This window comes from Onychostruthus taczanowskii, unplaced genomic scaffold (genome assembly GCF_017590055.1).
Source record: "Onychostruthus taczanowskii isolate IOZ18803 unplaced genomic scaffold, ASM1759005v1 scaffold13, whole genome shotgun sequence".
Taxonomy (NCBI): domain Eukaryota; kingdom Metazoa; phylum Chordata; class Aves; order Passeriformes; family Passeridae; genus Onychostruthus; species Onychostruthus taczanowskii.
The window spans coordinates 8,631,479-8,656,579 of record NW_024498462.1 but is presented as its reverse complement, the minus strand read 5'-3'; the positions used below and the strand labels follow the sequence as shown (position 1 = coordinate 8,656,579).

Genomic DNA, 25,101 nt, shown 5'->3' with positions numbered 1-25,101 from the left:
CCCAGGTATTAGCATTCAGGATTGCTTTTAACTCACCACGCATCTTTGTTATATCATAATGTAAAACAAATAAAACTGGAGGCAAACATTTTTAATACGAATGACTGTGAGAGAGTGATGGATATAAAGCACAGAAACATCTTTATAATTTTAAGGCTTGAATTTCAGAACACAGAGTTTTCATTAAATGGTGCAATCCATTCATTTTAGAGATCCAAATGGAAGCAAATGAACTCAGTAGTTCTCATGCCTAGAATCTTTGTGATAAAATTGCCTATTATTGTGAGTGTAAATGTTTTCAAAATATTGTGGACAACCAGAAAAAATACAGAAGACAGGAGAGGTTGCTCAAGGATGAAAACCATAAAGAAATCACCTCCAAACACCACATGTACCTGCTGAAATTATTTAGAGAATTGCTTGAGAGGAGGGGAAAAAGGAGGCAAGTATTTTTGGGGTTTTTTTTAGATTTTATGATGAATAAAGGTCTGGGGAGAGTGTTTACAAACTATTTTCTTTGCTGCCTGCTGTGCATAATAGAAAATTCAGCTCTAGGCTGATTGGCCAGGCAGAGAAACAGAGGCATCACAAGGGACAGGGAAGCAAAAGTTGAGGTGCTGTGATAGGGAGGGGAAGGAGAAGCTCAGACATTTCCAGCCCTACCTGGGATTGGGGGTTCCTGTGTAACATCAGTTGAGTATTGAAGCACATCAGTCAAACTGGGGGTGCCCAAACCCATGGTCCTGCCCCGGCTGCTTTTCCATGACAGGACACTGACAGGGGATGGGGTGAAAACCTCCCTTAGCCAGAAACCTCTTATTTTTATTATTGCTTTTTTTCTTACCAGGCTGCCGTTGTCACAGGCATTAATTGCCTCAACATCAGTTGCACCAAGAGGGAAAGGAAAGCCTCGGGCTCCCTGGCTGCGTTGTGCTCCATGGCCCTGCCAGGTCTTGGCACGTGGGGATGTGTCCCTGTGGAATGGCACGGGGTGAACACGGGGTGACCCCCCATGTGCTCCCACCCACGGGACTCACTGAACAGCCACCAGCAGCTGGAGGGCTAAACAACATTTGCATACAAATACACACAGGACTGTAATCAGAGATAAATCCACAGAGTCCTTGTTGTTATTGTTTTATTTACAGAACACTCTCCTTGCGCAGAGAGGTTTTGAAATATGCTGACAGAGATAGCCCGGGTATTTGCTACCTTAAACAGCAGAAACCACTTGGGATGTCAAGAAAAACAGTCGGCGCACTACCCCTCCACCCAAAAAAACCCAAACAAACCCAAAACGCTGGGTGGTGGTGTGCGGTGCGGAGACAGCTCGGTGCCCGAGGACGGGAGTCGTGTGTGTGCGCTGGACGGTGACCCTGCCGGGACCCGGCCGTTCCCCGCGGGACAAACAGCGCCGTGGGCACGGGGCACGCACGCACTGCCCCCCGGGCCGCCCGCCCCGGCACCGGCACAGCGGGACGGAGCATCCCGGGGCGCCCCGGGCCGGCCCAGCTCAGAGCACGCTCGGTGCGGGCCACGGCTGCCGCCGGCGCCGTGCCGGTCCCGGTCCGTGCATAGAGCGCCGGTATGGTCCCAGTCCCGGTGCCGTTGCCGGTGAAGTCCCAGTCCCAGTCCCGGTCCCATTCCCCGTCCCATTCTCGGGGCCGCTGCGGAGCGGCCGCGCGGGGCGGGGCGGTGCCGGTGCTGTCCCGCTCCGGTGCCGGTGCCGGAGCGGCCGCGCGGGGCCGTCCCGGGGATAGGGAGGGGGCGGTGCCGGTGCTGTCCCGGTGCCGGTGCAGCCGCGCGGGGCGGCCCCGGGGATGGCGGCGGCGCGGGTCCCGCCGCGGCGGAGGCGACGGCGGCTGCGGAGGCTCTGAGCGGGGCGGCGGCGGCGATGCGCGGCGCTCCCGGCGACGATGGAGGACCGGTCCCACAAGGTGCTGCTGGCGCTGGTGATGCTCTTCCTCTTCGCCGTGATCGTGCTGCAGTACGTCTGCCCGGGCACCGAGTGCCAGCTCCTGCGGCTCCGCGCTCTCAGCCCCGCCGCCGCCGCCGACCCGTACCGGGCGGAGGACGAGACGCCGGCGCGTTTCGTTCCCCGTTTCAATTTCTCCGCCGACGACTTGCTGCGGCGGGTGGACTTCAACATCAAGGGGGACGACCTGATCGTGTTCCTGCACATCCAGAAGACGGGCGGCACCACCTTCGGGCGGCACCTGGTCCGCAACATCCAGCTGGAGCAGCCCTGCGAGTGCCGCGCCGGGCAGAAGAAGTGCACCTGCCACCGGCCCGGCAAGCGGGAGACCTGGCTCTTCTCCCGCTTCTCCACCGGCTGGAGCTGCGGGCTGCACGCCGACTGGACCGAGCTCACCAACTGCGTGCCCTCCGTGGTGGACAGCAAGAAGGAGGTGCGGCTCCGGCCCTCCAGGTGAGGCCGTGCCCCGGGGAGCCCCCGCGGTGGGCGCCGTGCCGGGGATGCTGCGGCGGCGGCAGGAGGAGGGAGGGCAGCGCGCTGAGCCGAGCATCCCGGCTCGGAGCGGCTGGCACCTCCGGGTGCAGCGCGCCCCGAGCTCTGCAGAGCGGGCAGAAGGGCAAAACCTGCCCCGCTCCGCCGGCAGGGAGGTGGTGGGAGTGCTGTCCCGCCGGCTGTCGCGGTTGTGGCCGCTGGCGGGGAGAGGCCGGGGGTGATGAGCCCGGTGACACCGAACGGGCCTGGCAGCCCCTCAGCGTGGGGACCCCCGAGCGGCTCTCGCAGGAGAGAGAGTGCTTCGGCTGCCTGCGAGCTTCCCCCGGAGCTTTTCCATCTTTGGCTGTGCAGAGCTCCTGCAGCTCCAGTGTGCGCCAAGGATTAATGTTGGTTTTGGGAGTGTTGGTGAGCCGCTGTTTCTTCCTGGTACCTGAAGTTTGGCTTCAGGATGGCGGCCACGCAAAGTCAAGGTTACTGTTATGGCTGAGTTACTTGCAAATATTGGCATTGTTCTTCAGCCCTAACCTTGACCATTTTGTGCTTGCGTTTTGAATTTTACTGGCACTGCTCTCTTTTTATCCCTGGATCTTCCTTTGAAATTGCCAACCTCCCCTGACCATAGCAAGGGGGTTGCCTAAAAGTTGCCCCTGCCTTTCAGAAGCCCAGGGGCTTTTCCTCCTGAGCAGTGAGGACCTGCTTCCTCCTCTCCCAGAGCTCTTTGATTAGAGCCCCCTTTGGTTTTAACAGACTCAGGAGCTTGTCTGTGGCTGTACCGTGTAGCAGAACTGCTCAGGGTTTCAGTGTCTTTCCCCCTTCTTTTGTGGGAAATTAGAAACTAGAGTATCACTCCTATTGCACTGTGAGACTAATGGCAGGTCCCTTTACAAAGAGGCTACTGTTATATATCATGCTATCTGAAGTCAAGTCTAAGCACAGATTCACTTGTAATACAAAGCAATTTCTTTCTAGAATTCTTTTTAGATAGTGTGACACTACACTGCCATCTAGTAGAAAAATGCTTAGCATCATTATGGTCCTGTACCCAAGGAGCAGCTCTTCATCAGACTTGGCTATTGTGATTCCTGCTCTTTTGTCTCCCTACTGCTTTAAATTTTAATTGTCTAATTTTTGTGACATCCCATTTGCTAACATCAGGACCAGTTCTTTGCCCTCTGGGTCTGTTAGGTTCCTGGTTTCAGGCAGCTGAGCCTTGCAGCTACGTAGTTGATTTTACCTGTCCCATAAGCATGTTGTTTGTCAGCAGAAATGTAAATTGCATAACATGTGCTCTGTTTTGCTGTACTGCTTGCTTCCAGTGTTCCTCTTTCTCCAGAGATGGGCCTGGCCTGCAGTGCTGTACCTGTGGGTCAGTTTCCTTCCTTCCCTAGAGACCAGTCTGTCTGTGCTTGGTCTTAGCTGTGCCCTCTAGAAGAATGGGAGACTCCTTGTCCTGAACCCACCACCTGAGAGGGAAGGGAACATCAGCCTCAGAGAGCTGGGATTTTGTCTGCAGCTTTTGGCTTTGTATTTTTTTTTTCCTTTGTTGGATACCTGACATGCTTTCCTGAGTTGGAATGGAAGTGGTGCATGTACCTGCTCAGGAGTTCAGAGTGATGGTTCCTCATCCTATAAACAATGTCTGCTGTTACAGCTGACTTCTGAGAGGTCACTAGGACTTGTGACTTGGGATTGAAACCAGGAGAGAGGGAGGAAAATGAAGCTGTGATGATTTTGTGTTAGGTAGAGGTCTATTCTCTCAAAGCCTTCCAAATGATATTATACTTTTAATAACCTAATTACACAGCTTGCTGAATAGCTACAGTTATTCTCCAAAAAAAAGTCTTGACAAGCAATTATTTGGACTGCGATTTCTAAATGTTTAAAAAATACAGGAAGAGAAGTTCTTAAATGAACAATAGTCCTTTCAAGTCTTTCTGCCCATTTTAATACCTTGTCTTTAATTTTAGTTTGTGCTCTCAATTTAGCAGCGGTTCAGCTGACAACTGGTTAATTAGCAGCTCTACCTACTGCCAGTAGCAGACAGGAAGTCTAAGTCCTTTCTGGGCAGATAAAAGCTGCTTTCAGAGCAGCAGTAGGTGTGGGATGGGGGTGTCTAAGCTGGGAAGCCGTGCTGGCTCCAAGTGGGGCCAGCCTGGCTATTTCTGAACTGAGGTTCTAGGGGGAGGTCTGACCATCCTGGGTCATATGTGCTGGTGGGAAGGGAAGGGAAGGGGAGTCACAGCCCTGATGTGCAAATCCTGAGAGAAGGGAAAACGTGCTGGCTCCAAGTGGGGTCAGCCTGGCTATTTCTGAACTGAGGTTCTAGGGGGAGGTCTGACCATCCTGGGTCATATGTGCTGATGGGAAGGGAAGGGGAGTCACAGCCCTGATGTGCAAATCCTGAGAGAAGGGGAAACAGCTTGGAGGAGTGCAAGGCCCATTTGGGGAGTGTTGTGAGGGCAGGGAGAAGGATTCAATCAGGAGCAGAGAAGAATTTTCTCAAGCGAACCTTGGCTTGATAAGGGTAGGAATGTATAGAGAAGGCAGTTATAGTTGAGGTGATTGAAAAGTAAGACCTGTTGTAAGAGTGATTTGAACTCCTTGGCAGCTGCATCAAGCAGTCTGTGGTTACTGTCTTGGGGCTGTCTGGAAATACCCAAATGTTCCATCAAACCTTTTAGCTTGCACCTATGTGTGGTTACTTTGCACAGATGTTTGTCTTTTCAGTTGTAGCTAGTCCTTTTGTCAGATTGCTGGTTACCTGGGCTGGTCTCTAGGGGCCTTTTGGTTTTTTTAAAAGTTGAGTCTTTGTTAGTCTGGAGGAAACTGTCCTGGACATTGCAATGCTCAGCACCAGGTGCAGAGCATCTCTGTGCTAGGTGTGATGGGATCAGCCTGGAGGGTGTACACATGAAGAGCCTTGCTGCCTGCAGCAGTCATCCTGCAGTAGCTGCTCTTAATTCTGTTAGTAGTCTGCCTCTGTTTTCTCTGGGAATTGCAGGTTTGGAGCATAGATTCCTTCACTGGAGCAGTAGAAATACTCAGGATGGCTATTGTGCTTTAACACAATCCTGAGGTGGGTTTAACACCATGATGCTTTCTTGTCTATGAGTATATAGGTTCCCAAAACTTCCTTCTCCTTGTAATGGTGGCTTGTGCTCCTTGATATGTAGCAAGCAGGTAAATAGATCTCCTTTGGTTCTTTCTTCCCCTGGAGGAACATGGTTCTCTGTGTGTGGGGGGAGGGGTTTTTGGGTTTTTCTCATTGGATCCCATTGGAGTGCATGTTCTGTATGCTCCTGTTCCTGTTTGTCTCCTGTTCCATCAGCCCTGCTCACCACTGCAGCACCCAGAAATCACAGAAGAGGGAAGGGGGAAGGTATAGGCAAAATTGATGCTTTCAGTGCTCTGGATCTGCCACTTGGGAGGTATGAGGAATGGGCTGATGGTGGTGGCAGAAAGGAGAGGATTGTCTCAGCTTCTTGGCACCAGTGGTGAGAAAGGAGAAATGTGCTTTTTCCTAGTCATGAGTGACTGACTTGGGTCACTTGATTGATTGTGGAAGCCTCAAAGCTTTTGGCACACTGGACGGAGGCAGCATCCAAAGTAACTGTGCATCACAGAACTGAGATTTCTCTCAGCTCTGGCTAATTATTATGGGAAGTGTCTACTGAAGTTGTCTATAGCAGTAAATCCAGTGGCACCATTGCAAGAAACAAAAGGCCTTGAGGTTAGACAGAAAACTGTAATGAGACATAGGAGCAAGTACAGGTACCAGCATTCTCAGATGGTGTCATGGCTTTGTCCCGTCGATGGGTGAGAGATGTGCTTGTGGTTGAAGGTCAGGCTGTATGTGATGTTCCTCCTGGGTAGTGTTAAAGGAAGGAGATGTTCCCTGTTGAAAGGAGAATGAGCTTGTAGAACTGCCTCTGGAGCCAGAAAGTCTGAGATTGGAAGAAACTTCGTGCTGCTGGTGCAAGCCTGTTGGACCAGGTTGGTGCCTGCTGGCTTTTGGGAGGCCTGATGTTGGCACCAGGCTGTTGTGATGTGGGGCAGAAGCTGCTGGCAATGCATGGATGTTCTTATCTTGTCCCTGCGTGTTACTGCAACCCTTCCAAGTTGAGTCTTACAAAAATCTGGGAAAAAAAAAAAAAAGGTTGAAACATTTCCTAGCAAACTGGAAACACTGTGTGTCTCTTGGCTGAACAGCTGGGGAAAAAAAAAAAAGGTTGAAACATTTCCTAGCAAACTGGAAACACAGTGTGCGTCTCTTGGCTGAACATATTAATCCACTTTGCTCTTGAAAATGTGGAGTCATCTACTCTGAGCTCTGCTGTACTGGGTCTAACTGAGGCGGGGTTAGTTTAGTTTTTAGTTTTCCCACAGTGAGTTTTTGTTATGGTGCAGTGTGTAGGTAGCTACAAAGGTATTGGTAACAGTTTCCCAGTGAACTGCTTTGGTGTGGAGGGGGAAAACCATCCATCTGTAGCACTGCCAGGGAGAGAAAATTCATTTGTAGGGCTTGGTTCTTAGCAGCTGTTGGGTGTGCCTCTCCCTGCTGCAGAGGTGTTACATGGCTGTGCAAGTGGATGAACTCATTATTTCACCTGTAGTGGTGGAAGCTGGGGAATAGTTAAGCCCCATAAATCTGCCTTGTAGGCAGAAGAGATGCTTTAGGGTCCCATGGCCCCCAAGACTTTGGGTGGATAATGCAGGCTGCAGCAGGAGGTGGACATTTAAAACCGCTGGAGCTGGTGGAGCAGACACCATTTCCAAGGGTAGAGTCCCCCAGTGCTGGGGTGAAGCCTGGGGGGCTGCTCGGGGAGAGAGGGGACCAGCACAGCTGGGCTGGAGGCTGAGCGAGCAGATGGGGTGACCTGCTGTGACCTGGGCTCTAGCCAGAGCTCCAGGAGGGTGCTGCTGCCCTTGAAATACACATCACTGAAACTCCCCAGGAAAAACTGAGCAACAATTACAAAGCAGAAAAACCCCAAAACAACAAATCACCAAAACCACACCAAAAAAAAAAAAAAACCAATAATAAAAAAAAACAAACCCAAAAAGCAAACCCAAAAAAACCAACCAACCAAAAAAACACCAACCCAACGAAAAACCAGAGCTTTTGCAGAGATGCTGCCAGGCCTGAGTGGCTCTGAGCTGCTTCATTGATCAGCAAGATCTCCTAATGACCCTGCTTGTTTCAGCCTGGTGGTTGCAGGGTGGGATTTGCAGTGAGGGCTGTCTTGCCACCCACAAACGTGCACCTCCAGCAGCTGAATTTTCCTGCATGGCACCTGTTGGGACCAAAGCAGTAGGAGCAGTGAACCAGCCTACAGAGTGAAAAAGGGGTTTTGAGGGGAAGGCAAGGCACTATTTTCATAAGTACAAGTGTTTCCTTCACCTAATCCCATTACAAGGACTAACCTTGAAAGGCTTGGTTATAAACTTAAGTTCATGGGTTTTTTAGGTTTGGACTATAGGACTTGTAAAGCTCTCTAAATTGATATTGCTGGTTTTGCAGATAAAGTGTTGGACTTCTTAAAGGGATTAAAAATATTTTTTCATATTAGGTCTCTTCAGTTCTCTGAGTCTTTAATAAAGTGCAAATTGACTTTTAGTTATTTGAAAGTATATGTTTCCTACTGCCTTTTACTTTAAATTTGGAGAATTTCTTGTGGGTAGAGAGAAGGTATTAATTGTTGCAGAAATAACCCCCAGTGATTGCAGTAGAGCAAGATATGAGCACAATGTTATACCTTGAATTGTTTATTCCATATATTATCTGAGTTGGTCCTCCCTAAAGAAAGTGGGAGTTTGAACACTGTGGCATGGTGCTGCTGTACTAAGAATTGATTACTTTTTATTAAAAGGGTACCTTTCTGTTAATTTTTCTTTTGGAATTTATAAATATTCTAATTAAACTATAAAGAAATGCTTTGACTGTATTAAAATAGACAGAGATTGTGCCTTGTGATCCCTCTTGATAACTTTATAACCTTTAATAAAGGTTATCAAAGGCGTTTGGAAGTCAGGCGTTACCAATAAGTTATTTTTATTAAAAGACAGATTTTTAAGTTTAACAAGTCAAGCGTTGGTTCTGAGACATATTAACTGAGATTAATTTGTGCTTCATTTATTTAATCTGAATTGTCAGGAATCATGTTCTCTACTGATGTAAATGTCGGCAAAAAGGACTTATTAGTAGATTTGATTGCTTTTTAAATTTAACTAGCAGAGATGCACTGGCATGCCTAAGAGAATTGGTCTGTTTCTGTGAACAGTTCAGTGCCTAATGAATCACTTCAATGTACTTTTCTGAAGGAAAGCAGAGCAATTTAAATGTGCAATGCATTGATTTACCTCAAATGGATTAGGCCTCTGTGTGCAATCCTTTGCATTAATTTACTTTTCCACAACTGTAATAATAAAGGCAGCATTTCTGTATGGCATCGGCCCAAATTAGCTCACGTAACTTGCTAGAAAGCAAAAATAATTGATATGTGAATGAAAACGGGATGTTGGAATGGGTCTTTCTGAGAAGACACAGGCTTTGGGAAGTGCAGCAGGGTCCAGGGAGCCATGCCAAGGGCAGCACAACTGGGCTGGATGGAGCCCATGTAGAATGAACCTTGTGTCAAAGGTTTTCCTGACATTTCTATGGAAAAAAATTATATGTATTTGTGATTTGGTGCAACTCTTTTAAGATTTTGGTGATGTGAACAAGTTTATCTTTTTTAAGTTACAAGATTTTATATTATTTCTTCAGTAACTCCAGCATATTCAGCTTATTTTATTCCTGCAGTAACTTTTCAGTCATCTCTTCCCCTCCCATAAGCTCAACCTGCTGAGCAGCCAAGCGGCCAAGGCACCAAACTCTGGCTAATTCCTTATTTAACCACTTTGCTGCAGCAATGGTGCCTGGGCTTTGTTTCACTCTGCAGGGATTACTGTGGGTGAGCAGCCCTCAGCCATTTTTGGAATTATCCTTGTAGGCTCCTTAGATACTTGTGAGGATTAATCTCCCTTTCCCTTCTCGATCGGTTAATTCCCATTGCTGGATAGCTGCCTGCCCAGATGTAAATACACAGGGAAGCAGAGCTGTGGAGCATCCCCAGCTGCTGCCTTGGTCCCTCGGGAGCCTGGTTCCCTGCTCCCAGTTTGGGGATGGAATTCTAGCCTGAGCAGTGCCTGGGTCTGCAGCATCTTGGGTGGAAGCAAAGCCAACCAGGAGAGGAGACGTGGGACTCTGCTTTTCTGTGGGATGATGGAGGCAGCACAGTGACTGGGGTGGGGGGAAAATGCCATTCCTGCCTTCTTCCTCCTCCTCCTCTTCTGCCTTGGCAGCTGGCAAGTGTGGATTATTGTTTGTGATTGACTTGCTGACGCTGGCAATTGTACATTGTGTTCTGGGACTAATAGGGTAGCACCGAATTATTCAGGCGTTATTGAAACGAATCACATTTGTGATGAGTAATAAGTAGGAGACTTTGGTATTTATGAATAATTAAAACGGTAAAGTTTTTCTTAGACATGAAGAAATTATTTAATTTCTACTGTGAACACTGTAAAATTAATGAAAGATAATTGCATTTGCTAATGTGAGACTAAGAAGCCAAAGCAATCTATTCTTTTGCATTTAAGTTCATATTGCTGATGTAAACAGCCAATGTAGATTTCCTTTAATATGTTTTCATTGGGTGGGGCCTGTGTTTAACATCGAGTGGGGTGGGTTTTGTGGAAATAGAAAGTCTAAACACTTAATGTGCTGTTGCCTTTTCCATCCACTCCCATATCTCTGGGTGGATAGTGAATGTATGCATATAACAAGATAATGTTTTTGAATAAGTGGCAATTAGGACCAGCTTTTTTTCTTCTTCCCTGACTTTAGCTTTCTTTCTCAGCTGTTCATGCTTTTAAAGACAGAATCCATTTAAGCTGTTATATACAGCTTTGAGAGAAATCTCCTCTTTTTTAGTCTTGAAAAAAATCATTAGTCTTTAGAGGCCTATAAATCATAAGATCCATTAGGGGTGAGACTCAAATCATGTTACTTCTTGCTTCTCAGCTGCTTATCCAACTCTGAAGGAGCCAAACTTTTGATGTAATATAACTAAATATATGCAGCTACGAGGGAGATAATCTTGCAGCATAAATGATTTTGCACATCTCCATAAAGGCATGAAGAAGAGTATGCCTTTCATGAGATCCTTGTAGCAAATGCTCCTAATTTCCCGTAATCAAAAGGATTGTGCTGTTTTGATGCTCTTAGAGGTCCGAGTAGCTGGAAGATCGACTCTGCCATAAATCCTTTTTTTATTTTTTTGGGCTAAGTTAAAACATTGCAAGGCCCCCAGCCATGGCAGTCTGCTCATTCAGTGCTCTGTTTGAACTGTAAGGTCCTTCGGCAGATGCCCAAACCGAGTGACTGAAACACTCTCTGCCGCTGATTGTTTCCTCCAGCCTTCCTTGGGTTCAGAGAAAAGCAACTATTTTAACCCCCCTGTTAAGCAAAACAATGTTTCCTTGGTCAGAGCCAGAGAAGCTGCTTTTGAGAGTTTCTTTTTCAGGGTAACTGAGGGGAGAGCATTTCCTTTTGCCTGTGGGAAAGTTAGTCCCTGGAGCAATCCCAAGCCATTCTGAGGTAGCAAGTTGTTTTTTTTAATGTGGGTTCAGAGAAAGTTATTTGGAATAAACTTGTGTCCTGTTTAAGCAAATCCTGCCAGGTACTAACTTTATCCTGTTTTTTTGCCAGCAGTTAACTCATCTTGATGGTGAAGGTGCTGTGGGGGTTCTCCTCCCCGTGAGGAGGTGGGAGGAGGTGTCTGTCCCTGCATTCCCAGAAGAGTGCCAGTTTGTGTTCCTCCTGGAACTAATTCCCCCAGCTGTAGAAGGGGAGGAAGATGGTGTGTGGCTTCTGCCTTTCACAGAGCTGTTTCTTTTTCTGTGGGGGGTGTTGGATCTAATCAGAGCAGTGGTAGCACAGAGAAGAGAGAAGACAAAAGTGCTCAAGGAAATGTCAGACACAACAGGATGTGCCTTCTGGATGGTAGCTGAGTGACTTGCAAAAACATAAATGGCATAAATTAGTCCTTAACTCCTTCAATTCTTGTGTGCTGCAAGTCAATCTCTGGTAAGAGAACAAGCTTGTCTTGGCATGATCACCCCATTTTCTCTTTTACTAAGTGCACATCTTTAGCCAAAACTTCAGTAGGTTTGGGTTTTTGTTTTTTTTTACTTTGGTGATTTCCAGTAACTATAGGTCAATAAAACGTGGGGTACAATTTTTGCTTTCAAATGCAGCTGACTATAAAGGTCAGTTGTTTGGCTTTCAGGTGGCATGTTGCTGCTTAATTCTGGTCTTAATTCTTAATGAAGGAAAAGTGGTACATAAACATGAGAGTGGGATTTGAGAAGCCAGGACATTACACCTGGGGTGAGTCCTGTCTTCATCACCAAGTCTGTCATCTCCTCTCAGCCACTGCCTTGTCTGTCTGTGTAATTCAGCTCTTTGCACGAGGATATCTTTCCATCTGTACATAGCATAAAGGATGTTGGATTTCCTAGCCTGGCTGCATGTAGTAGCTTTGCTGCCTATATGTGACTAGTCCTAGATAGAGGCACTGTGTTCAGTTTGAATTTGGGGAAGCTGTAGTGTTTAAATAGAAAACCAGAGTGCTGTAGTGACAGGTGACTGCAGCCTGCTGTGTATGTGCTGGTGTCCTGGGAGGGCTGTGGTGTTCCTTCCCTTCCCAGGAAGGTAAGAGGGAAGCTCCCTGTCTATGTGGCTGCTGGTGTGGGGTCACACCACTCAGTGCTTCCAGGCCAGACCTCTTGCATCACCTTGGTTTCACCCCTTTTCATGGATGAAGCAGTGTACAACTTTGCTCTTTGAAAGGAAAACTTAGGAAGATCCTAAAAGTAAGATCTAATCATGCTCTAAAGCTGTGTTTGTGACCCTGGTGCTCTGACTGAAGGGTGTAGTGAAAAAAGCCAGGACCTGCCCTCCAAACCGGAGACTTTGGGTGTCTGACAGCAGATGTCCTGACCAGAGTCAGTAGGAATGAAACTGCTGTGCTTGAAGCTGCTGCTTTGTCTGGTGGCTGTCAAAGCTGCTGCTGCTCAGAGTGGAGGGGACTGGACCATCAGAAGGCACAGTGGTAGCAGAGACCTAGGAGAAGCTTCAGTTTCTTGACATGAGACTTCCTTCAGAAGGCAGTTCCTTGTATCTCTCAAACTCTGTTAATTTGCAAGACTATCTCTTATTGCCATTTAAGTCAGTCCTGCTTCAGATAGACCCCAGGTGAGCCCATAAACACAACTGATGGATTTTGCAAAGCAGAGTTATGAAAGCCTTTTTTCATCCCATTTCCAGAGAAGAGGCAGAAAACAAATGAAAAGAGTAGTTGCACCTGCAGCTGCTTTTCCTGAGATGAGCCAGCCTTCTACTGGCTCACGTTCCGTGCTGATAGTTGCGTTGTGGATGTCAGCAGTGTTCTGGGTTGGAATACAAGCACTCTCAGAATTTTATGGATAGAGACAACTTCCTTACTGAGTTAGATTTATGGGGTGTTGCTGATAATACCTGCTGGAGATTGGAGCTCACAGTTTGCTAGCAGTGATGCAGAACAGCTGAACAAGAGGGCAGTGGCTAGGGAAAGAGTTCTGCAAGCTGCTTTACACCCAGTATTTTGTGGCATAGTTAACATGTGCAAGAAGAAATTGCAGTTTTGCTAGAAATACAGTCAGCAGAAAATACTGTACAGGAAATGTGTTAGCGCTGCCCTGTGTTTTGAATTACTGAGCTATTTTGTTTCTTGCAAGGATGAAAGTGCTAATTGCATGAGGCCTGGGGCTTGGTACAATACAGCTTTTGGAAAAAATCTGCCATAAATGTTTTAAAATTTATTTATTGGGACATTTAAGTGTAAGCATGTAATGGTGCTGATATTTCTGGAGATGGGATCAGAAGGAGGTTGTGCATCACTAGTTTTAAGAGGCACACAAACTATGTCTTGTCAAGCCTGAACTCTGTTGTGTTACCAAAAGTACTTAAATATATTGCTTAAGCAAATTTATTGCTCAGGGCTTTGCAGAATAGGGATCGGTGATGGTGTCAGCACGTTTTGCTACCCTGGAGTGGCTGCAGACTTGGGGTTCTGTGTGTCTTCTCACTTGTTTGGGGTGCCAGCTTTGCCCTGCTGCAGTTCTTGCTGTCTTACACCTCGGGGTGGTCAGTGCTGCAGCTGTGTGTCACCAAGACAAGCAGAGGGTGCAGGGTCCAGAGACTTGCTGAGACAAGTGAAAGTTGAGATTCCCTGTTACAGGACCCAGAGACCTGGGGAGCAGCTTGGGTAAGGTGGTGGATCCATGTGATGTTGTCCATCCTGGCTGGTATATCAGCCTTGGGTTGGGGACCTGGAGAACCAAAATCAGCAGCTGCCTCAGACTCTGTGTGACAGCCTTCTCTGCAGGAGAAGGCTGTGGGAAGAGATGCCTTTCCTGGGCAGGCATCCTGCTTTGTTTGAGGGTGTAGGTGAAAATGGGAGCTTTAGATCTCTTTTCCATCAGCATCTGAAAGAGCACACGAAAAAGGCCAACTCTGTTTGACCTGAATCCAGACCTCCCGTCAGCCAATCCTTTTTATAAAATTGGTCAGTGTATCAGGCAGCCTAGAGAAAAAAACACAGAAAGGACTTAAGAATAACTGAGCTCATGGTGAGATAAACATTTCTCAGAGCTGGATTATTGGAGGGATCTGGTTATTTGTAAAATATATAAGCAGATTCTCTGGCTTGGCTGCGGTGGCTCAGCAGTTGTGCTGGAGGATTTGATTGTGTGCTCAGCCCATCCTGCTGCTCTCCCAGGTACAGCTCAGTCTGGAAATGGAGGTTTAAGGCTGATGGCAACTTGTGTATTAAATGTTACAAATTAACTGTACTTTGGCAACTGCAATTATAGGCTTTTTTAAGGAATCTAAGGCTCTCTTGTTTATTCTCTGAAGAGTTGGTTTTGCTTTTCCCATCATGTTATGTTATTTTTCTGAAATTAGCGGAACATTTTTGCTTCTGCTTTTCCTCATGTATCATCTGATGTCAGGAAGGTGAATTGCTTCCTGCAATAAACCTCTGTAATCATACAAGAGTTATGGGTATAAAGTGCAGTATCATACTTTATTTTTTCCCTTACAGTAAAAATATTTAATGTCTTATAAAATGGTCCATCAAGATAAGTGATATTCTGGTCTCTTTACTCTTGTGATTAAAACTCTTTTTAAGGATCTTTGTATGTCTCAGAGCATGCTGGAGTTCCCAGTACCTTTAGCTGTTTAGAATGGAGGTTAGGTTGGTTAAACCTGAGGTCTGTCTTCTCGTCATGATGGCACTCAAGCTGAAATCTGATCATCAAGAGAAGCTAACACAGTCTGTCAAGTTGCTTTTTTGGCAGCAGGTGTTACCAAAATGCTTTCCTGTGACTTTCAGGTATTTGGCTTCCCAAGACCCTTATTGAGAACAGCTTTGGGGTGGGAACCTCATCTCCTCCCACCAAACACTTGGCAGACAGAAGTCACTGGACACATGAGCATTTACAACTGGTTTGTCTATCTAGGACTTTATCTTCTAAGGCATGGCTAATAATTTTGATTACAACAGAGGACTGATGTAATTTCCTATGGAAAGGGAAAGCAGGCATCTGGGATGCAATGAAAGGCAGGAATTGCAGTTCTGGGCTGCCAGAAGTCATTCCTTTTTTTGTATTTGTGGAAGTTTGTGTTGGGCTCTATTACAGGACTTGGGAGATGTGCTTTCTTTTGGATTTAGGTTACTGTAGGATTTATGGAAGCTGAAGAGTACATTGTGTCCTTGTGTACAAGGGCATGATCTGTGCTTGTGTAAGTGATCCTAAAATCTGCAGTGTGATAGCTGCTGGGAGCCAATCTTGGATGTTTTGGAGAAGTGAGGAGCAGAAGACAGACTTTTTAGCTCATGTGGATGACATTCTTTTATTTTGCAAGAGGTTTTTCATCTTTGCTTGAGCAGCTGAGATGAAACATCCCTTTCTGTTAAGGACAAAAGCAAAACCCTTCACTTTAATGCAGGGAGCCGGGCTGGGATGTGCTGCAATCTCTTGGCTTTGATCCTTGGTTGTGGTGTAGGAGTGCACAGTACAGCTCAGGAAAGTGTAGTGGTGAAGTGTTTTAAAGTCCCTGGTTTAGACTGACGCCTGAATTGCTGGCCCAGAGTGAGATGAGATCACTCCAGGCTGCAAGTGCTGTGAGCTCTTTGGGGTCACCTGCAGCAGTCCCATCCCAGCCACCTCTTCCTCACCGCCTGTTCTCCCTCCCAGGTGCCCCCCAGTCCGGGAGACTGGAGGAAAATTTTCTGAGAGGACTGTCAAAAACTTGTCTGTTCCCTCCCTGCTTGAAGATCGAGATTCTCTTATGGCCTTTTATTTTATACACAGTTTTTGTGTTAAATGAGCAGCCTTTTTGCAAGCTCCACTGCTCCTTCGGCTGGGAACAGGGTTTCTGCCTAGCAGAGATTTTGTGGTAAAATTTATTGTGCTGTACTTGAACACTAACCTAGGTGGGTTTTCCCCTTCTCTCTTTAAACAAGCTTTTTCCTTTTTTTTTTCACTAATGGAAAATTTCAACTTGTCCTCTGCTTAAACACAGCTCAAGCTTTTCCAGGAAAATTGAATAAATCAGTAATGCGTCCTTCTTTTGCTTCTTGTATGCTTAGCTAATTGCATTATTTTTATTGTGGTTTTGATTGCATGAAGGCCTTTTTCTGGCATCATTTTCTGCATAAGAGAGGATAGGCGAGATCTCTAAGGTGGTGCTTCTCTCTCAGGAGCTGTGTTATCCCCAGACCTTCAGAGTTTGGAAATTACAGCTTTAGGATGGGGTTGAATCTGAACCAGGACAGACAGTTCTTACAGTGTGTTGTTCTCCTGTGGGCTGAGGGGTTTTCATTCAAATGATGTGCAGGGTTGAGCATCCAGGAGTGCAGGATGACTTTGAGCTTACCCTTTGGCAGCAGGGAGAGGCAGCTTCCCTCCACAGCTCCCAGGTAGCCTCTTGGTGCTTCTCATTTCCTTGGCTGCCACTCACTCTCCTTGCAGATCCCAGCACTGTCCTACAGATTTGTTCTTAATTGTTTCACCTTTCACATAGACTTGATGCCCTCTAGATTGATGTCTCGAAGCATGGGTTTAAAAATCAAATAGCAAATGACTGCACTCCAGTGGATGCTATTGCACTAGACATTATGTTTTAGAAGTCACTGTGGATAAGTGGAGTATCTCTGGAATCTTGTTTTTATCAAGACATTTATGTTCCCATCTAATTTTTGTGGAGAGTCGTTTAGACATTTTCCAGATTAGAGCATAATGGAACTGCTAGCTATAAATGTTCAGAGGAATCCATTACACATGCTGATTTAGTGGTTAGTCACAATTACTTTGGAGCTACAGTGTCAAATTTAACACCAACCTTCAAAACCACATATTGTGAAATCCGGTCATCATTCCTATGAGATGTTCCAGCCTCCCTGAGAAGAAAAAGACATTTTGTACAGCAAGATATGAAAGCAATTTGGAGGGGACAGGCTGATGCTGGAGGAACAACTCTGTGTAAGAAGCAAACCAGCAGGCAGCTTTTCCCTGTAGAATTTTTAGCCTTTTTCTTTCTGCTTCATTGAAATCCAGAGGGTTGTGGTGGCAGTGGGTTGGTGTGCTTGTTTCCATGGACAGGAGGTGCAGGTGGAGGCAGTGACTGGAGCTGGAGCAGGACAGTCCCATGTGCTGCAAACTTTTCTCTTTCCTGCAGCATTGCAGGGTTCTGGCTGCTCCCAGACAGGTCCCCTTGAGGTCAGGACTGGTACTTCTGTTAATGGTAGTGGAGATGTTCCTGCAGGTTCTTTGGGGAAGGCACCATAGGCCATGGAGCTGTAGTTAATAATTAGAGCGACTCGTGAGTAACACAAGGATCACAGACATTTTCACTCACTGTAACTACATATAGGTGTGGGTTTAAAAAACAAATAGCATCTGCTTTAAGCAAAGCCTGAGAGTGGAAGCTGTTGCCTGTTTTGCTTTTGAAACACCTTTCCCCTGAGATAACTCCCTGCTCCTTGAAGTTTGCTGCGTGTTCCTGCATCCCGCAGATGGGAGCTGTGCAGGGCCTTGAGCTGTACCTTCTCCGACTTCCTGGGATGGGAATTATTGCTCTGAATTGAATGACCTGCATCTTGCTGGGTGCTGTTTGCTGAGGGGAGGCTTATGACCTGCAGGACGGAGTGTTTCTTTCCTCTCAGCTTAGGAGTTGAAAGTGAGCTCGTCTGAAGGCTGTTAGAGCATTCTGTCTTGGGTTTTAAGCCAAGGGTGGAGGTGGTCCAAATAAAATTAACCTGAGATTTAGAGGATGAGCAAGTAAATCCCATTGAATTTGTGCATGTTAGAGTCTCAGAACAATATTTATGTTAAGGGATGAGCGTGTGCAGTTGGGCATCCTGAAGCTCTTTGTTGTCCAAGAATATTTGTTTCCACAGTGGTTAATGCTAGAGATGCTCACAGGATACCTGAAAGTGCTTCACTGTCAGCAGTTTAGTAGCATGATATAATAGCAGATTTAAAAAGAACATTATTTGGTATTGTTAAGACTTGGCCTTAGTGTGGAATTTCTTCTTGATACCTGGAGGAGATATTAAAATTCTAGGTTTGAGCAAGCTTGAAAGGGTCAGTACTCTGATCGATAGCTGAGTTTACGGTAAAGCTTCCTAAACACATAGGAATTTTTAGATATTTCAGGTCAGATCCCCCTTCTTACCAGTTGCCTAGACATTAGAACACTTTAAGACCTGCCTAACACACAGATCATGTAATCCTTTCATTCCCTTGGGTTTAGAACTTTATTTTTGTTCTTGAGCACAAGGTAAGCTTTTAGAAGAGGTAACATTAGAGGACTTCAGTTCTGTCTTGAAATTAAGTTTTCTTGAAGTTAATAGCAAGGTTACTGTGAGTTTGAACTACCTGGGGAAGGAGTTTGTACTGGCTGTTATGCCTCTGGCAGCTCACCCTCAGCTTGCTCCTGGAGGCATCCACAGGGCATTGAAAATGTCAAAGCAGATACTGTGCCCTGAGGTGCTGCCAGCTCTGATCTTGATTTGATCTCCAGAGCTGCCTGGTCTGGCTGCTGTGGAGCCAGAATCTGTAGGCTCCCCGTCGTGTGTGCCCTGGGCTTGGCAGGGGTGGTGCTTTCATGGCCCAGCTCACCCTGTTAAAGACAATGGTGCTCATCCCATTGATTGCATGAAGAGCCCCCTTCCCTGGAGAGGCTGCCTGCCAGGAAAGGAGATAATTCATGCCCTGCATCAGCTCCGTCTTAAATTGGTTGAAGATCAGGATCCGGCTAGCTTTAATGATAAGAGCTGGGAATTTGCAGTGTCAGCTCTATTCCACAGGGTTTATGCTGGGACCACAAAACTCATAGGAGCTGTGTGATGGGATGAGAGCTTAAAAGCCAGTGTAATAGCCACAAAATGCTCCAGCCTTACAAAGAAATGTCACTGCATCCTCCTTGGATACTCGTAATTAGTAATTCCTGATTTGCCCTTGCTCTTTAGTGGGGTCTGCTGGGAGGACCAGTCTGTGAGCTGCCCTTGGCTGCCTGGTTAGGGCTGTTAAACCAGAGTGCTGTTTCTGGCATTGTTCATTTTTAGGACTGGGTTTCCACATCTTGCTTTAACTGTTATCATTACCAATTTGCTGGGCTTCATTTTGGGGATGGGAGAGCACTTTGTGATCTCTGAAACATTTGGAAGTACAGCAGTGTATGGCAGGGACAGTGCATAAACCAGAACAATAGTACTGCTTTCTGAGTGTGTTTTATAAACTCTCTTTTCTCTTTAAAATTAATTCTTCTGGGCAACTCAACTGAGCGTATGTATTATTGCTAACATTTTCTTAAAATCAAATCCAGTACATACAGGTTTTTTACTGTTGCTTTTAGAGGACTAATTTCATTTTTTCTTCCCCAGTAGACTGTGTTCATCCTGCTCTCGTGACTTTTTTCCTGTTTAATTGCTTTAGTATTGCACTGAGTTCTGCTTTCACTTTTTAATTGGCAATTGCATTGTGTCCATGGTGAAAGAGGGAATTTCACTGTGGAATTGAAGGCAGTGATTGGGACCACTGTGTTTTCATTTAATGAGGAAGGTACTTAGTACTTCTCTTCAGACTGTACCTAATACACCAACAAGTGGTGTCTGCTAAAGTGAAGCCTATGAGATATATAATACACACTTAACACTCTGTAAAGAATGATAAGTTAGGGCATTGATAGCAACTAACCAAGACTTTGTGCAATGGCACAGCCAAGGAGGAGCCAGTGGTGCCAGTGTCATGGAAGGTATGGGTGACATGGCTGGTAGGGATGTGGCCAGAGGAGCCTTTGCTTCTCAGGTGGGTGAGTCCAAGCTGAGTCCACCTTGAGTGATGCACAGCTCTGTGCCCTCTTCTGTGCTCATGGGCTTTGCATGGCAAGCTGGGCAGCCTTGCCTTAGCACTGCAGTAAAACAGTATAATTGAGATTATTTCTTCCCATTGGGTTGAGATACCCCTGATGCCCTTATATTCCTCATGTATGAATGCTCAGTTGCAGCTTTCATGCATTTTCTCCTGCTGGTTGCTCTCGGAGCTGGCTCAGTGTAGAGCTACACCTGAGAGCTGCTCAGACTTCTGGCCCTGGGTCCTGTTTAGACCACCCAGCCAATTGTGCTAGCAGATGAACACTTCAGCTCTGCTGAGTTAGTGTATAAATAGCTTTTGTTACAGCAGTGCAGCCTCTATAAATGCCGTAATGTCTTGTCTGTGAGGGTTCCTGCACTTAACATTTTAGGGTTCTTAGGGTATGGCACAGACTATTATTGATCGCTTCTTATAGGTGCCTGTAGTTAGCATAAAACAGGAAAGTACAACTGGAGTTGTGGGCACTTGTTTATAAATATCTTAGAGCAGCCAGGAAGCCTTGGAAGGCTCAGCTTGTGCCCCTTGGTGTGGGGCTGTGGGCTCAGGTCATCCCATCCTGTACCTGGGGTTCAGAGCCAAACCCTCCAGCCCTGGCAGCAGCGAGCACCGTGCACCTGGAGCTCCCTGCCTGGGTAAGGAGGCGTGAAGGAACAGCACAGCAAGTTGTACTTTTGCATAATAACTATGAGTCTCATCCTGCCACCTGCCCAGGCATTGTGGCTTTGAGGTCACATTGATGCAAATACGCTGTGCTGAGTGCTGGGAGAGCATCTTTCCTGCTTCTTCATCCTTTTGAAATGCATGCCACACGTCCTGGAATTCAGATTAATCAGAGGCAGGAATGTTTGTACCAAGATTGGCTGATGTATTTATTTTACCCAGGATTAATTTATAAACTCTATCTCTACCTGGAGAAGTTTGATTAGCATTATAAATCTAACGTGCAATGGATACTGAAGGAATTGAGCTTTAAAAAAATGAGATGGGAAATTAGAGGGAGGAATCGGATTTAAATTGCAAGGCTGCCTGTGGTCCTGGAGGAGCTAGGTAAGGTCATGTTCCCTGAAAAAATGTAGTCTGTGTGGAATCTACTTGTTTTATTTATTACAGGTATTCAAAACATACTTAACCCAGATTGGGATGTGCCTTAATGATTTAGATCTGATAACAATAACAGAACTTTTTTTTTTAGTTGCAAAACTACACCATATTTATTGCCTAATGTGATCCATGGACATAAATATGTAAATCCCAACAGGCAGCTGTGATAGTGGGTTTTATTTTTGTGATGCACAAGATTTTGAGCCAGCACTAGGACCTGACTGATGAAACCCTGCCCATGTGAACATGCATCTATCCTGCAAAGCCAGATGTCTTTCAAATCCTTGGTCAAGCTTCCTGTGGCCACTCTTCGAACATTAGTGCAGCTGCTGCTTGCAGAATTTATTTCTACAAAGTCCATAACGCTGGGATTTTCCTCCATGGGCAGCAAAATGGCTTAGGGGAAAAAAGATGGTCTTTTCCTGAAGAGTGGTGACCAGTATTGATAAAATTTAGTATTGAAATGGTTTTTAACTGCAGACCTCTTTGAGGGCAAGGGATATTTCTATAGAGTAAGAATGTTTTTTTGTGTTGTTCCCGGAGTGTTGCTTCTTGCAGTTGCCTCTAGGATTTGGGAGTCATTGAAGGAGGTCGTGATCTGATTTTTTTTGTTTTGGTTGCTTTCCCAGCTGTTCCCCACTATGTGCTAAATGGGTCTTGTAACCTAAATGGATGCAGTTGCATGGATGAAAGAAGACAGCAAGAGAGAGAGGGAGAGAAAGAAGTGAGGAAATATTTCATGAGGCAGTTGAAGTGAATGATTTTGCTGATTGGTGAGGTGGCAGGCGGCCATCTGCTCGCTCTGCATCCCTTCCAGCTGACCTTAGCTTTGTTCTTGCTGAGTTCCTCCTAGGGCCCGTCACTATGGAGAGGGAAGACATTCACCACAAACAGATTCACAGGAGGTCACTCCTTTGTCTCAGACCTTCTCTCTCTATACCAGGTTGCTAAAGCCACCCTCACATCATCTGTCCTTATCCCGGAGCAGCCGTTAATGGCCCCCGTGTCTCTGTGCTGCTGACGCAGGCAGAGGGTCCTTGAAGGCAAGGCAGTGACAGTGCAGAGCTGGCATTTTCCACTAGGTCTGCTAATTAATGAAGGTCATATGTCCCAGCTATTAGTTTGGCCACTGCTTTTCTCCATTAAGCAGGCAGTGAAATGCCAGGGAAGGGAGGAGCAGTTCTCCCACAGAGCACCACCATGACTGGGGTGATGGTCACAGGATGCTGTTGAGCCATGGGTACACCAGCCTATTGATGAAGCAGTATTTGCTGCTTGAAATAGGAAAAGTTGGGTTATGTGGCAAGAAATTCTGCATGCTGGAATGTTTCCCTGATTTTTCTAAGGGTCTGCTTCGGTGAAGGCTTGCTAGAGAGTGAGGTGTTACTAGCTAAGCTTGCTGAGTGCGTGTTGGCAGAGCTGAGAAGCAGGCTTTAGTATTTTTAAATAAGCAATCATTGCCTCGCTTAAAAAAAAATAATTCTTTTAATCAAGACTTATTGCTAACATGGAGGACATTCCAGTGCAGAGTACGTCACCACTGCAATTGTCTAGACAGGTTACCAGTGTCCCTGTTAAGCAACCTCATTATTTATTTATAGTTATTTATTATAATAAATGTGATTGCCTGCAGTAAGACGCAAACTCCGCCGAGTCATATTTCAGATCTCACAGCTGTGTTGGTTGAATTTTCAGAATAAATAAAATGTTTGCAGCTGCAAATAGAGCAGCCTCTTACACTCTCGGGAGGCTCCAATTGGTGGTGTTCCTGGTAAAGGCACAAGAGGAGGAGATGCTCAGTTTTGGGGAGGAGGAGGCATCCTTCAAGTCCCCCCATACTGCCTGACCTTGGATGATGTCCTTGTGGGGTGTAGGAGCTGGTGGAACTTGCTGTCATTGCTGAATTCAGCAGGGCACCTCAGGTGCTGCATTTAGATGCTTTAAATGGAAAACATCCAGTGTGTGTAAGAAAATGGAGATTTTATGGATTTGGTGAGTTATCAGAGGGATCACGTTCTCTGCTGCAGGCCCATTTACTTTGGTGGAGTTACTTAAGATTTGCCTCTCTCAGTGGCTATGGTGAAAATTTGGTGTGGTTTTTTTCCCTGAAATTTTGTTGTGTGGCAGGAGCTTGCTAGAATCCCAACAGCTCCAGTTTTCTGGGAAAAACAAGAAGCTTGCAGATATCTGACTTCTGATGAAAAGAAGTGACTTGATTTTTGACCATTTACCCAAAATCTGAAGTTCTCTGAGCTGTCCAGCCAAGGAGAGGAGGTTGTTCATGAAGATGGAGACCAACTCAGGAGGAAACTGACCAGAGGGAACAGATTTCTTGCTTATCCTTTCTGATTGCTGTTCAGCCTAGAAATGGTCCTTGCTCTTTCTCCCCTTGCAGTCTCAGGTCTGCATCCTTCTGGGAGTGCTCTGGCTGCTGTCCTGGTTGTTAAGCATCTTTCAGAAGCTTTCCAAAGCTCCTCTGTATGAATTCCACTAAGTTTTGGGCAAGTGCTACGTGTACCTGTCCTCTTGGGTGTATTGTAATGACTTCAGCTCCTTGGCTCTAGGGACAAACATTTATCCTAAATGAGGTTTATCCATCATACCCACCCACCCATTCTGCAAAGCCATATGCAGAAGATAACCTTGTATGCTGCCAAATAATGGTGGCAAGCTTATCAAGTGGTATATTTTATGTATATATATACTGAATGGCAGGATTAGTTATAGTAGATCTGTGTTGGTAAGATTGCTCTGATGGCAGCATCTGGTCAGAATGGTTGAGCTTGGCTAGATGTATGTTTTCTTTCCTATAGAACTTAGTTTTGTCAAAGTATGAAAGAACATTAAGTTCGGCATTTTATGAAATGACTTGAGGGAATTGAAGTTAGTTGTTCCCTGTAGCATTTGATAAAATACACAAAGGCCAGAAGGAATGAATGATTCACGTCTCGACTGTCAGCTGTGGTGGAAAAATGAGGTGAAGCTGGATTCGTGATACAAAAATCTGTTCATCAGCACTGGAACTTGTCAAAACATAATTTCATCTTGTTAATTTTAGTGAGTTATTGACTCAAAAGTAAATCATAAAGATTTGTAGAAGGAGAGCAAAACGGTGTTTTAGAGTGAGTACTTATTCTTAGCTTGATTTTTTTTTTAAAGGAAGATTTCATGAAACTTCCTGCTGTTATAAAGTTAATATGTTCTTGCTCTAATAACGCCTGCCTGATTGCAGAATTTGAGGTTTAATCATGCACCATCAAATTCTATTTTCAAATTTAGAGTTAAAACAGTCTTTCAGGCTTAAGTTAACGTGCTCACTTTCATTTCAGTGCACATAGTGGCAGATAATTATTGTGTGTGCTGTATTTCTCTCATTAGTAGGTTAGTATTACAGCTTCTGCCAGACCACAAATAATTAAGGGTTACTTCAAGTATGACTTAAAAAAAATAAAATAGAGAAGTAGTTCTGAGGAATCCTACACAGTGAGGTAATGAGTGTGTGCAGCAGAGACCACATAAATGACTTGATGTGCCCAGATCAGCTGATAGTCAAACATAAAACCTGCTCAAGCTTGTTAGCTAATCCCATCCATAGAACTAACTGCCTATTCTTCATGGATGTTAACCCAGTTGTACTAACTTTTTAAGGTAAAAAACCCACAAAAGTGGAAAAACTACATTTGAAAAGGGAATAATAAATGAGCCTTCCTGCTGTAATTAAACAGACCTGTGGACTGCTTCAGACACTGCTGTTCACCGTGTGCAACTGGTTCTGTTCAACCACTGCTACTGAATGTGGTTGAGCAGCCACATCCTGAGCAAAAGCTGCTGGGATGGGAATTTCAAAATTTCTATGCCAGTGTGTGCATGCAGCAGATGGACTTGTAAGAGAGAGGAAGAAATAGGCTGGCTGTGGGGAGGATGTACATGCACAGAAGGAGTGCTTACACAACTCTCTTGTATCATTGACTTAGATGAATGAGTTTGTGTCTAGCAACAGATGCAAG

The 25,101-nt window shown here is 45.7% G+C and overlaps 1 protein-coding gene across 1 annotated transcript in view; it reads left to right on the top strand.

Annotated features, from left to right (window-relative positions):
• Positions 1 to 1,803: 1,803 nt before the first annotated feature.
• The window catches only part of HS6ST2 (heparan sulfate 6-O-sulfotransferase 2), a 128,376-nt gene continuing 105,078 nt past the window's right edge, over positions 1,804 to 25,101 (top strand). Inside the window, exon 1 of the mRNA XM_041396650.1 lies at positions 1,804 to 2,428. Coding sequence (XP_041252584.1) covers positions 1,917 to 2,428 — 512 coding nt within the window. The 5' untranslated portion in view covers positions 1,804 to 1,916. The remainder of the gene's footprint in view (positions 2,429 to 25,101) is intronic.